Source organism: Panthera tigris, chromosome B3 (assembly GCF_018350195.1).
Source record: "Panthera tigris isolate Pti1 chromosome B3, P.tigris_Pti1_mat1.1, whole genome shotgun sequence".
Classification (NCBI taxonomy): domain Eukaryota; kingdom Metazoa; phylum Chordata; class Mammalia; order Carnivora; family Felidae; genus Panthera; species Panthera tigris.
The window spans coordinates 119,475,994-119,489,563 of NC_056665.1; the positions used below are offsets into that span (position 1 = coordinate 119,475,994).

Genomic DNA, 13,570 nt, shown 5'->3' on the forward strand with positions numbered 1-13,570 from the left:
ACAGTAAAAAAAAAAAAAAAAAAAAATAGGTCCCAACAGTTATGGACCTTGGGCAACTTTACGTTACCAAAGTTTTTTAAAATCTGTAAAGCTTGTAGGAATATGACCTACCTCACAGAGATAAGTTAATTTTTTATTGTGTTATGTTCCTGACACTACGCTAAAGGTTTTCTTATGTCATCCTACTTAATCCTTATATTATTCTTATTCTAAATAAAGAACTGAGATACAGAGGTTAAGTAACCTGCTCATTGTTACACAGCTAGTAAGGGGAGCCCAGAGTCAAACCCAGCACTCTGGATCCACATCTTTGAGAGAGCACAATGTTTTGGGTGTTGTGGCTGGAGGCCAGGGTGTGTGTGGGGTAGAAGCAAGAGAATACCGGGCCTCAACTGTTGAGTTTGCCTTTCCTGTGGGCAATGAAAAATTATGTGAGATTTTTTTTTTTTAATTTTTTTTTTCAACGTTTTTTATTTATTTTTGGGACAGAGAGAGACAGAGCATGAACGGGGGAGGGGCAGAGAGAGAGGGAGACACAGAATCGGAAACAGGCTCCAGGCTCCGAGCCATCAGCCCAGAGCCTGACGCGGGGCTCGAACTCACGGACCGCGAGATCGTGACCTGGCTGAAGTCGGACGCTTAACCGACTGCGCCACCCAGGCGCCCCGTGTGAGATTTTTTTAAGCAGGGGAGTATATGATTAGTGACCGTATGTCCTAATTTGCTGGGGAAGTCCCAATTTATGCCTCCTCCCCTCCCCCCTCCAGCATAACAAATAGAGCTTTATTTTGCTCAAGTGCCCAGTTTGGACAATAAACTATACTACGATCACCTTACATAAGACCAAAGATGTATCTTACAAATAACTCCAATGACAATGTGGAGGACAAAGACTGGAGGCAGGGAGACTAGATAGGAGGCAATTTAATAGTCTAAGAAAAGAAAAGGCACTGAAGTATTTACCAGTGTGAGTGGAGAGGGTTCCAGATTTGAGAAGTCCATTTGAGGAACATTTAGAACTTTGTGATCAATCGAAATGTGGTTGATGAGGTAAATTTCAGTGGAAGAAATTCACTTCCTGATTTTTAATGAGGTGGGTAGTGATAGCAAGGAGAGGATAAAGAAAATTGGTAAAATGGGATAGAGGAGTTGTGAAGGATGAGTTCACATTCCTCTGACCTCTGTACGGTTCATCAATGTCCCTTTCATTTATGTATGTATGTATGTGTTTAAGAGAGAGAGTGTGGTTGAGCATATGAGTGGCGGAGGGGCAGAGAGAGCGAGCAAGAGATAAAATCCCAAGCCAGCTCGGCACTGTCAGGGCAGAACCCAGTGCAGAGCTCGAATCTACAAAAGTGAGATCATGACCTGAACCAAAGTCAAGAGCTGGGACGCTTAACCAACTGAGCCATCCAGGCGCCTACACTGTGTGTGATGTCCTACACTCTGCATAACATTCCACATTGGGTCTGAGTAAGAGTACAAAGAGACTTCTGTCTCCCTTGATCTGGATCCAATACTTCTTTTTCGTATGCTAGTCTTCATAATGATGGTCTGCTTATGTCATACTTGTACTTTAAGCCTCTTTTTCACATCCAAAGCAATCCAGAGTAACACAGCTCTCCCAGTAGATCACATCACTTCTTTGTAAAATACTGATGCTTGTTATGTTTACTTTATTGTCTATCTCCATTCATTAGAACCTTAGCTCCACAAGAGTCTGGATTTTGTACTCGTTTACAGCTGTATATCAACACCTAGAAAAGTGCTTGATATTCTAGGGTTAAAATTTATTTGATAAATGAGTATCAGGTCGTTATTATCTCCTATGTATAGAACATTTCTTTTTAACCTAAACGCAGGCCTGATAACTCCTGTCATGTTTTATTTTGATGGCTTTCATTCCAGGATGCCAGATTATAGATATTTTTAAAATTTTCAGTTAATTCATGCAACAAACACTGAGTACCAATTTATGCCAGGTGCTGAGTTACAACAGAAAACAAAATAAACATGGTTCCTACTCTTATGGAGCTTACAGTCCATATAACAAACAACCAAGCAATTACAACTGTGTAAATGCTGTGGTTAAGTACAAGCTTCCAGAAAGGAATCCAGGAGGGGCATCTTTCCAAGAAAACTTGCTGGGTTAGTGAAGGCTTCCTGGAGGAATATCCAAAATTCAGTGACAGGTGAACAAAGTAGGGAGATTATTCTGGATAGACGCCATTCCATTTACCTTCTATTCATCACAAGGCACTTGGAGGATACATACTGCTTCTTATTTGAGTTTATTCCAGAGCTTGGCTCAGCACATTAAACAAAATATATGTTCAATGTGGTTTTTTTTAGTGTTTTTATTTTTATTTTTTGGTTAAAGGAATGAAAAAAACAATGACTTAAAAAGCAAATAGGTTTCACCAAAGCTTAAAAATTTATTTTTCTGGGGGCCCCTGGGTGGCTTAGTTGGTTAACTGTCTTGACTCTTGGTTTTGGCTCAGGTCATGATCTCACAGTTTGTGGGTTTGAGAGAGAGAGAGAACCTGTGTTGGGCTTTGTACTCACAGTGCAGGGCCAGCTTGGGATTCTGTCTCCCTCTCTCTGCCCCTCCCTTGCTCGTGCCCTCTTTCTCAAAAATAAACAGACAAAAGAAATTTATTTTTCTGGCATCTTCGCCATGAGGAATGACAGTTTTCTGTAGCTTGGTTAACCTGATAGTGTAATTTGTTCTAGTTATAATGCATAGATTAAGCTTAACAAATGTCCTGTTAGAGAATACAGAACAGAAATACTCATGCTCAGTTCTTCATTACACTGGATATAAATGAAACTAAACATCTGGCCTTTGAATATTCTAAAGTCCAGAAACACTGAACATTGTAAACGTGTAACTAATTTTAAAGTGCCTTTGGTAAAAATGGACATTTCCAGGGGCGCCTGGGTGGCGCAGTCGGTTAAGCGTCCGACTTCAGCCAGGTCACGATCTCGCGGTCCGTGAGTTCGAGCCCCGCGTCAGGCTCTGGTCTGATGGCTCGGAGCCTGGAGCCTGTTTCCGATTCTGTGTCTCCCTCTCTCTCTGCCCCTCCCCCGTTCATGCTCTGTCTCTCTCTGTCCCAAAAAAAAAAAAAAAAAAAAAAAAAAAAAAAAAAAAAAAAAAAAAAAAAAAAAACGTTGAAAAATGGACATTTCCAGGTTTTATTTTAACAATACAATGCTATATAGCAGATGTTCCTGGTTGTTAACGGCAGACTCCTGGGGCCACAGAATCACTGTAAAAATTAAAGAATCTACCAAAGTGCCAAGCAAACTCTATCCCTTCACTTTCCAGTTTGGTAGACTCTAGCTACATGCAGCTATTGAACACCTGAATTGTGGTTAGTCTGAATGGAGATGTGCTATAGCTGTAAAATGCACACTGGGTTTCAAAGACTATATGGGGGGATAGAAGCAAAATACTCATTAATCTTTTTTCTATTGACTACATGTTGAAATGCTATTTTGGATATATTAAATATACTAAAACTAATTTCGCCTGTTTCTTATTGTGGCACTGGAAAATTTAAAACTACACACAGGGTTTATGTTATGTGGGATACCACTACAACAGACTGAATAGTCTGCACAACACATACTACCATTTAACAAGTATGTGATACTGTTGAGACTATTAAGTTCATTTAAAAGTTTTGAATTCAGGGGCAACTGGGTAGCTCAGTTGGTTGAGTGCCTGGCTCTTGGTTTTGGCTCAGGTCATGATCTCATGGTTCGTGGGTTTGAGCCCCAAATTGGGCTTGTGCTGGCAGTGTGGAGCCTGCTAGGAATATTCTCTCTCTCTCTCTCTCTCTCTCTCTCTCTCTCTCTCTCCCCCCCCCACCCTTTGCTCCCGCCCCCCCCACCCCCAGCTTGCACTCTCTCTCTCTCAAAATAAATTTTAAAAAGTTTCAAATTCATTTGTTTATGTTCTCCAAAAGTAAATCATCAGTGAAGAATAAGACATTTTTGATATTAAAATAGTTACACTCAAAATTGGGAATCACTACTTTATAGACTATAGATTCACTGACAAATTTATTACCTGTTTTTGGGTGGAATAGAGGCAGAGGGAAAATAAGATGCCAGCTAGTCAATGTGCAAAGCACTTTAGGCTAACCTCTTGGAAAGAAGCTTTATGAAAAATGTTCAAATGTAAGTAAAAAGAAGGAGAAAATGGCCTTTACCTCATGGGTTGGATTTTGCACAGATGTGATGGGCAAAAATGCAAGTCCTAAAAGGTTATAAATTGGAAGGGGTGTTTTCAGAATAGAGGGCAAAAGAGAAGACACTCTGTAGGAATAATTCCAGTAACAGTTTCCAAAAGAGAGAAGGTACAGAAAATGCTTGACTTAGAGAACCCTATTTTGCCTATCTGAAGATGTGTATTATTGTTATGTTTATAATTTTTTTTTTAATGTTTATTTTTTTTTTGAGACAGAGACAGAGCATGAGCAGAGGAGGGGCAGAGAGAGAGAGGGAAACACAGACTCCAAAGCAGGCTCCAGGCTCTGCGCTGTCAGCACAGAGCCCGATGCAGGGCTCGAACTCATGAGCTGTGAGATCATGACCTGAGCCGAAGTCAGACACCCAACCAACTGGGCTGCCCAGGTGCCCCTATTATTGTTACATTTATATACATATTATATATAGCTTACATATTTATATATAAAATATAATAAAATTTTATTAGCTCAAATAAACTTTTTCCATCTGCAGTAAATTACATGCAATTTTCTTCTCTAATTCATCACAGATAATTTGCCATACTTTAAAACTGAAGAATATGGAAGTATTGTCAATTCAGACAGAGATACTGAACAGAAAAATACACCTAAAATGGTTTCTGCTAGCGTTTATTTGAGAAAATGTACACAAAAATCCCCAATCCAAACTTACAAGTAAATCTGTAGAAATCCCACACACCTCTTTCCATTAAACAAACAGAAAAATGGCTTATGACAGGGGTTTATGACAATGGTATAACAATGCTTAAACTGTATTGTTCCTATGTATATTATATAGACTGTGTTAAATAGGCTCAAAATGGAGGAAAGCAGATAACATCCCCATTTTTAAAGCTGATTTGTTCTTGCACTAGGCTTTCATAAAATTAAGTAATTTTTACTTTTTCAATCAAATCAAAGTGTAATTATCCATGAACTTTAAACTGAAAGCACAATGTCCAAGTTGGTGTTTTTGGCATGAGTAAAAGGGAAGGACATGGAAAAAAAATCCGTTTCACAAAGTCACATTCGGGAACAAAAAGATCAGCAAAATAAAATATTCTCCTCGCCTATCTTTTTGTCATTTTATCAGAGCAAAAGGATAATCAACTGAAGAACTTTCATTGCTTCTGAAAAAGGGGGAAGGCACCAGTCAGAAATACGAGAGTTTATTAGGCTAATGGTATAGAACAGAATTTGACCTTTACATGTCTAAGAATGGATTTGACCCACAAATTCGGTTATTCTCTTCCCTACTTGGATGTATCCTTTGTTGTCTAGTATATGTAATACCACATGTAGACTTTCTCAACATCTGCTCTCCTTATGGCGAAGATTTGGCTGCCAGGTTCTCAGAAGCTGTACCTATCCATTCCTACCAGCAGATGGCAATGTCGCACAAATTAATGAAAGAACCGCTCAGCCACACCAGAGGAATTCATACAGGGAGCCAAGGGGGGGGGGGGGGGGGGGGGGAAGGGCTTTGGGTTCACAGTAGCTGGAACATCAATAGAACAGCCTGAGATTTCAACAACATAATTCACTTCCTTTTCTACTTTTCTACTTTATCCTGGTCACCACAGCAGTGTTCTCTGTTAATTCTAACACTGCTTCTTAACTGCAAGTGCTATGCCCTAAGTCCTGTAATTCTTACCACTGTGATTAGACAAGCCCTAGAACAGTAGGGGTTGAAAAAGAAATTATAGAAAGGACAAACTCCCCAAGGCGCCTGGGTAGCTCAGTTGGTTGAGTGACCGGCTTCGGCTCAGGTCATGATCTCACGGCTCGTGAGTTCGAGCCCCACATCAGGCTCTGTGCTGACAGCTCGGAGCCTGCTTTGGATTCTGTGTCTCCCTCTCTCTGCCCCTAACCCACTCGCATTCTGTCTCTGTCTCTCTCAAAAATAAATAAACATTAAAAAAAAAAATTAAAAAAAAAAAAAAAAAGGACAAACTCCCACCCACTTTCTAGGGTGGAGTAGAGACATTTTCAAGTGGTAGTATTTTTCGTGACTGTTTACAAACAGTCATTTGTATCCATGCCTTCACTTACTTATATTAGTATTGGCCTTTAGGCACCTTATATTCCAACAGTGACTTTGCTTTCACAACATGCATTTTCAAGTATTTATTCATAATCCTCCCAGGTGTGTGTGTGTGTGTGTGTGTGTGTGTGTGTGTGTGTGTGTGTGTGTGTTTTTATACCTCGTATGTCTTAATTTGTTAGACAGAACACATAAGGACAGGAATTAAGTCAGTGACTGGGCATGTAAGAAGAGTTGGTAAATTTTACTTGTATTTTCCTTGGTAGAAGTTAAAAATTCAAGCAACCACGCTCTGTCAGTAAAGCATGCGACTCTTGATCTCGGGGTTGTAAGTTCAAGACTCACCCATGTTGGGTATAGAGATTACTTAAAAAAAAAACAAAAATCTAAAAAAAAATTCAAGCAACCACATATCTGACAGGATTTGTATCTAGGATGTATAAGGAACTCTCAAAACTTAATGTAGAAAGAACAATCTAATTAGAAAATGGGCAAAAAGGACATGAATAGGTATTTCATTGAGGAAAATAGATGGCAAATAAGCACATGAAAAGATGTTCGACATCATTTGCCGTTAGGAAAATGCAAATCAAAACCATAATGAGGTATTACTACACGCACCTATTAGAATGACTACAATAAAAATAACGGTAATAGCAAATACTGGTGAAGATTTGGAGAAAATGGATTGGTCACACATTGCTGGTGGGAAGGTAAAATGGCAGTCACTCTGGAAAAAGAGTAGGATGGTTTCTTACAAAAATAAACACGTGCTTACCATATTGCCCTCTTGGGCACTTATCCCAGAGAAATGAGTATTTATGTTCACATGAAATCCTGTACATGAAAGTTCACAGCAGCTTTATTAGAAATGGCCAAAACCTGACAACAACCCCAGTGTCCTTCAGTGGGGGGATGGTTAAACAAACTGTGGTACATCCATACCGTGGAATACTACTGAGCAATAAAAAGGAGCAAGCTACTGGTAACATGCAACAACTTGGATGGATTTCAAGGAAATTATGCTGAGTTCAAAAAGCCAATCTCAGAAGGCTACATGCTATATGATTGCATTTATAAAACGTTCTTGAAATGACAAAATTAGAGACGGAGAACAGATCAGTGGTTGCCAGAAGGTGGGGCTCTGGGGTAAGGAAGGGAGGTGGCCATGGTTATAAAAGGGTAGTAGTACAAAGGATACGAGAGTTGGACTGTTCTGCATCTTGCAGTGGTGATCACACAAATCTCTACCTGACAAAACTGCATAGAACTAAACACACGTAAATACACGAAAAAGGTTCAGGCAGTTAAGCACAAATATTTTAATTCTCTAAAACGATGTCTTCTTTAAGAGTTATCTACAGTTCAAAGCTCCTCTCTATGAGGTGTCCCATCGATCACCCTTTTAAGAGACATAAAAATTATGAAAGGGTATCACCAGAAGCTACCTACACATTTCAGCTAAGGGTCAAGAGAAAGTTAAGTGTGTTTTCACACAGAAATCCAAAGAGGATGATCAATGAAACAAGTTCAACATGGTCATACATACCTTGGTGAAGGAACTAGAGTGGAAGCTCAAGCTGGTGAGCAAGTAGGAAAAGGAAAGAAAACATGGTTCAAACATAGCACATGAGGAAACCCAGTACAAATGCTGGCTTTGGCATTAGCTAGGTAACCCCTATTTTTTGTCATAGGTGACTCTAATAATAGTCCTATTGTTGCAAAACCAGTCCAAATCCTACGAAGTTAAAAAGAAGTCCCTCATTGACTTAATTGGGTGTAGGTGGTAACCCATGTCCCCCCACACCAAAAGAGATCAGTTCTGGCAAGAAAGCTCCAATGTGCCTTGATGGTGCTGTCAGTAGGATGCCTTAGGTGAGGCACGTCCCAGGGATGTTCAGCTGGCTGAGATACAGGTGGGAGGACACTGGGCTTTATTACTCAATCAACTTCTTGGCCTTGAAAAAGCGACGCAGGTAGAAGACCTGCCAGGTGGCTAGTCCAATGAGGCAGAACATTGAAAAGATGCTGAAGTACAGGACCCGAGTATTTGTTGACTCTAAAAAAACAGAAATGTTACAAGTGTAACGAAGTGAGGTTCAGCAGACTAAACAGTGGCCAGGGGGAAAAGGCAATTAATTAACTCCACTCAGTCCCTAGGCCAGGCAGTAGGATTCTGGATTGTTTTTCTTAAAATTTCACTGTTCTATATAGAAATGTTAAAAATCACAAAGATTAGCACTATCGGTTTGATACACAATAAGCTGAGAATACGGTTAACTGCGTATCACAGAAGAAATTTCTTTCCCCTTGAAAATCTAACCGAGCTCGTTTACCTTAAGAAGCAACAGCTCTGAAGTAAGTGATCATCCCATCAGCCCAGCCCTACCCCCATTTGGCAAAACTGAGAAAAGAGGTCTGGCGCCTTTATGAACAAACAAGAGCTGCCTCTCCCTCACCATTGGTATCTCGCATCTCCTCCTCTCGCTTCTTCATGTAGGCAAAGTCATTAACGATGGATTCTGAGAGGTCTTCTAGGCGTCGGAGCTCCACCTCTAAAGGTTTGAGTTTCTCAACCTTGGCAATCTGGAAAAGAAAGGAATTATGAACCCACTCCTTGAAAAATCCACTCTAGTCTAGAACACAAGGCAACAGAGGAGTTTTTTTAAAAAGTTTCACCAAGGAGCGCTGGGGTGACTCGGCTGGTTGAGTGTCTGACTTCGGCTCAGGTCAGGATCTCATGGTCTGTGAGTTCGAGCCCCACATCGGGTTCCACGCTGTCAGTGCAGAGCCCACTTCAGATCCTCTGTTCCCCCTCTCTGCCCCTCCCCTGCTCACTCTCTCTCAAAAATAAGCGAACATTGGGGCGCCTGGGTGGCGCAGTCGGTTGAGCGTCCGACTTCAGCCAGGTCACAATCTCGCGGTCCGTGAGTTCGAGCCCCGCGTCAGGCTCTGGGCTGATGGCTCGGAGCCTGGAGCCTGTTTCCGATTCTGTGTCTCCCTCTCTCTCTGCCCCTCCCCCGTTCATGCTCTGTCTCTCTCTGTCCCAAAAATAAATAAAAAACGTTGAAAAAAAATTAAAAAAAAAAAAAATAAGCGAACATTAATAAAATGAGTTCTGAATTTCCTTTAAACAAATAAAAAAACAAAAAGTTTCACCAAACTGGGGGTGCCCAGCTGGCTCACTCAGTCAGTGGAGCACATGACTCTCGATCTTGAGGTTGTGGGTTTGGACCCCACATTGGGTGTAGAGATTTTAAAAATAAAATCTTCAAAAACAAAAACTTAAAATCCCTTCTGTTATCACTGTAACATATTTCATTTTTTAAAGTTTGTTTATTTTTGAGAGAGAGAGAGAGAGAGAGAGAGAGAGAGGGAGGGAGGGAGAGAGAGACAGACAAGAGAGCACCTGCACAAGTGGGGTAGGGGTACAAGAAGGAAGAGAGAATCCCAGGCAGGCTCTGTACCATCAGTGCAGAACCCAATACAGGGCACAAACCCACAAACTGTGAGATCATGACCTGAGCCAAAACCAAGAGTCAGATGCTTAACTAAGCCACCCAGGTGCCCCTAACATATTTTAAAATCTTTTGCCCTTCCCCACGAACTGTTTATGTGTTTCCATTTCAGACTTTTCTTTATACTTTAATTTTGATTAAAACCTCCTTAGAAGTTCTATCATATGGTAGGCTATCAATTAAAATATATCATTTTCGGGGCGCCTGGGTGGCACAGTCGGTTAAGCGTCCGACTTCAGCCAGGTCACGATCTCGCGGTCCGTGAGTTCGAGCCCCGCGTCAGGCTCTGGGCTGATGGCTCGGAGCCTGGAGCCTGTTTCCGATTCTGTGTCTCTCTCTCTCTCTGCCCCTCCCCCGTTCATGCTCTGTCTCTCTCTGTCCCAAAAATAAATAAAAAACGTTGAAAAAAAATTAAAAAAAATAAAATAAAATACATCATTTTCCTGAGATTCCTGATTTTAATAAAGCATTTTACTTTACCCTTCCACTCACGTCCAAGAAACCGTATTATCAGCATAGTAAGTGAGAGAGTCATGATATTAGATGTGATTTAATTTAAAAGACAACCATCCAAATTCCCAATAGGGAATGCACAGGAATGAGAGTATGTGTAACTATAACATGAAGATAATAACTCAAACTACAAAATTAGAGAATTCTGGTTTGCTCATTTAAATCCCAAAAGAGCTTTAAGGTTTATATCAGAGCTCCAGAGCCCAGATGACTCCTGGGTCTGCTACAAAAAAAATTACACTGCATCTTTGGTTTTTAGAATTACACAGCCAGTTATCAAAAGAAATCTCCAAGGACTTCCTTGTATGCTAAGGAATGAAGGATGTGAGAAATGAATTGTTTTCCTTTCTCAACCTAGACCACCGTGAAACCTCCAAGAGCATCTAGTAACTAAAGGCAGATACGATAAAACAAAGGATTTCATTATTTTATTTGTTTTTTCCTATCAACCTTAGATTATGAATTGCTTTAAAATGGGGATACATCACCAGAGCTTTCCAGATCTTAAAACTCACATACCAGACCAGGGTGTACTTAAAATTTTCCTACATACAGAATTCTTCAAAATTTCTTTTCCTTGGGGCACCTGAGTGGCTCAGTCGGTTGGTTAAGTGTCTGATTCTCGATTTAAAATTTTTTTTTAATGTTTATTTATTTTTGACAGAGACAGAGAGACACAGCATGAGCAGGGGAGGGGCAGAGAGAGGGAGACACGGAATCCAAAGCAGGCTCCAGGCTCCGAGCTGTCAGCACAGAGCCCGACGCGGGGCTCGAACTCACAGACCGTGAGATCATGACCTGAGCCCAAGTCGGACGCTCCACCGACTGAGCCACCCAGGTGCCCCTGATTCTCAATTTAGGCTCAGGTCATGATCTCACAGTCTGTGAGCCCCATGTTGAGCTCTGTGCTTGACAGTGCAGCGCCTGCTTGGGATTACCGCTCTCCACCCGCCTCTCTCTTACCCTCCCCCGCTTGCGTGTGTGCTCTCTCTACACAAACTTTAAATAAATAAATATTCTTTTCCTATATCTGCTTCTTTACTCTCTATCTACCATATGTTCTCTCTACAACTCCCTACTTTTTCTTCTCTTTTGTCCAATTCACTTTCTTTGTTCTTTTCCTGTTAACGTTAACAGCAATTAACAAAGGATGAACAGGAAGAGTTTAAGGGTGTTCTTATGTTCTCTTTGCTAATCTAGATTCCTCACTGAATATTTTTTAAAATAAAACTAGAAGAGGGGAGGGCGGGTGATGGGTATTGAAGAGGGCATCTTTTGGGATGAGCACTAGGTGTTGTATGGAAACCAATCTGACAATAAATTTCATATATGAAATAAATAAAAATTAAAAAATAAAACTAGAAACTGCTGTTAAGATAGGGATACAAAAATTAGATTTATATTTAAAGTACATAAAATGCAATGAATTTGTAATGATGCACCTGTTTTCTTTCACTGGATTTATGTTTTCTTACATTTGTAAAATGTTGGTTAGTGTGACTGACAGCTACAAAACAGAATAACGCTAACGGACTACAACATTTAACTAAAGGTCAGTTAATGTATTCAGCAAACTCTCCTAGCTGAATGCCCAAATGCCAAGTTTTGCCATTAATCTAGAATATGTATCAGTTGATTGATCTCATATAGAGCCACAGAGCAAAGGAACTGAACTCCCCAGGAAAAAGATACCAATACAAGAGACATATCATAAGCTGAACTTCAGTCTGTTTACTTCCTGGTCTACACTTTCGCCTCCAAAGCTTCCTGAATGAGACAGAATAAAAGCAATGGCATGAAACTTCTTTAGCGATAAATGATACAAGGCTCTCTAAATGGAAACGTGCAAAAAGGAACTGGAAGTGAAACTATGGCTGTGCCTCTGCCAGCTGAAAGTATTATTTTAAAAAATTATTTGGAAGACAACTTCTAACCCTTCCTACCTTTTTTATTAAATGACAATAGGCCAAAGGCCTAAAACCTGAAAGACTATGATGGAATTAAAATACATTTGGTACTGAGGATGGCCTTTGTGCACTGTAGACCAAAAATCCTGCTCCCGATTCATTTCTGGTGTTCTGTTTACTTTTCAGTTGTATAAGCAATACATAAACATGTTCTCCTGCTAAAAATTTCAACCATTCAGAAGCAAAGGGAACAAAAACAAAACGCCCACCTTCACAGCTAGCTCCCCAATTCCCACATCCACACATTCCTTCTCAGAGGTAACCATGGTTGTGGACTTGGTGTATATCTATCTAGACCTTGTTAGAAGATAACACACTATGCTTTTGCGTGCATATAAGTGTACACACAAACATGTAATTAAAAACATACTTATAGGGGCGCCTGGGTGGCGCAGTCGGTTAAGCGGCCGACTTCAGCCAGGTCACGATCTCGCGGTCCGTGAGTTCGAGCCCCGTGTCAGGCTCTGGGCCGATGGCTCGGAGCCTGGAGCCTGTTTCCGATTCTGTGTCTCCCTCTCTCTCTGCCCCTCCCCCGTTCATGCTCTGTCTCTCTCTGTCCCAAAAATAAATTAAAAAAAAAAAAAAAAAAAAAACATTGAAAAAAAAAAACCATACTTATAAATGGGATCATACTGTACACGTTGCTCTATGGCTTGCTTTTTCTCATTTAGTAAGATCTTTCCAAAAACTTCAGCGCTTATATATCGGACAAAGGGCTAGTATCCAAAATCTATAAAGAGCTCACCAAACTCCACACCCAAAAAACAAATAATCCAGTGAAGAATGGGGCAGAAACCATGAACAGACACTTCTCTAAAGAAGACATCCAGATGGCCAACAGGCACATGAAAAGATGCTCAACATCACTCCTCATCAGGGAAATACAAATCAAAACCACACTCAGGTATCACCTCACGCCAGTCAGAGTGGCCAAAATGAACAAATCAGGAGACTATAGATGCTGGAGAGGATGTGGAGAAACAGGAACCCTCTTGCACTGTTGGTGGGAATGCAAACTGGTGCAGCTGCTCTGGAAAACAGTGTGAAGGTTCCTCAAAAAGTTAAAAATAGACCTACCCTATGACCCAGCAATAGCACTGCTAGGAATTTACCCAAGGGATACAGGGGTGCTGATGCACAGGGGCACTTGTACCCCAATGTTTATAGCAGCACTCTCAACAATAGCCAAATTGTGGAAAAAGCCTAAATGTCCATCAACTGATGAATGGATAAAGTAATTGTGGTTTATATACACAATGGAGTACTACATGG

General features: G+C 40.7%; 1 protein-coding gene across 1 annotated transcript in view; it reads right to left on the reverse strand.

The window, feature by feature from the left end:
* Positions 1 to 7,146: 7,146 nt before the first annotated feature.
* Positions 7,147 to 13,570, reverse strand: part of TMED10 (transmembrane p24 trafficking protein 10) — a 39,894-nt gene continuing 33,470 nt past the window's right edge. The window contains exons 4-5 of the mRNA XM_042990151.1: positions 8,760 to 8,886; positions 7,147 to 8,359 (exon numbers count right to left, since the gene is read on the reverse strand). Of these exons, the coding sequence (XP_042846085.1) occupies positions 8,238 to 8,359; positions 8,760 to 8,886 (249 nt within the window). The 3' untranslated portion in view covers positions 7,147 to 8,237. The remainder of the gene's footprint in view (positions 8,360 to 8,759; positions 8,887 to 13,570) is intronic.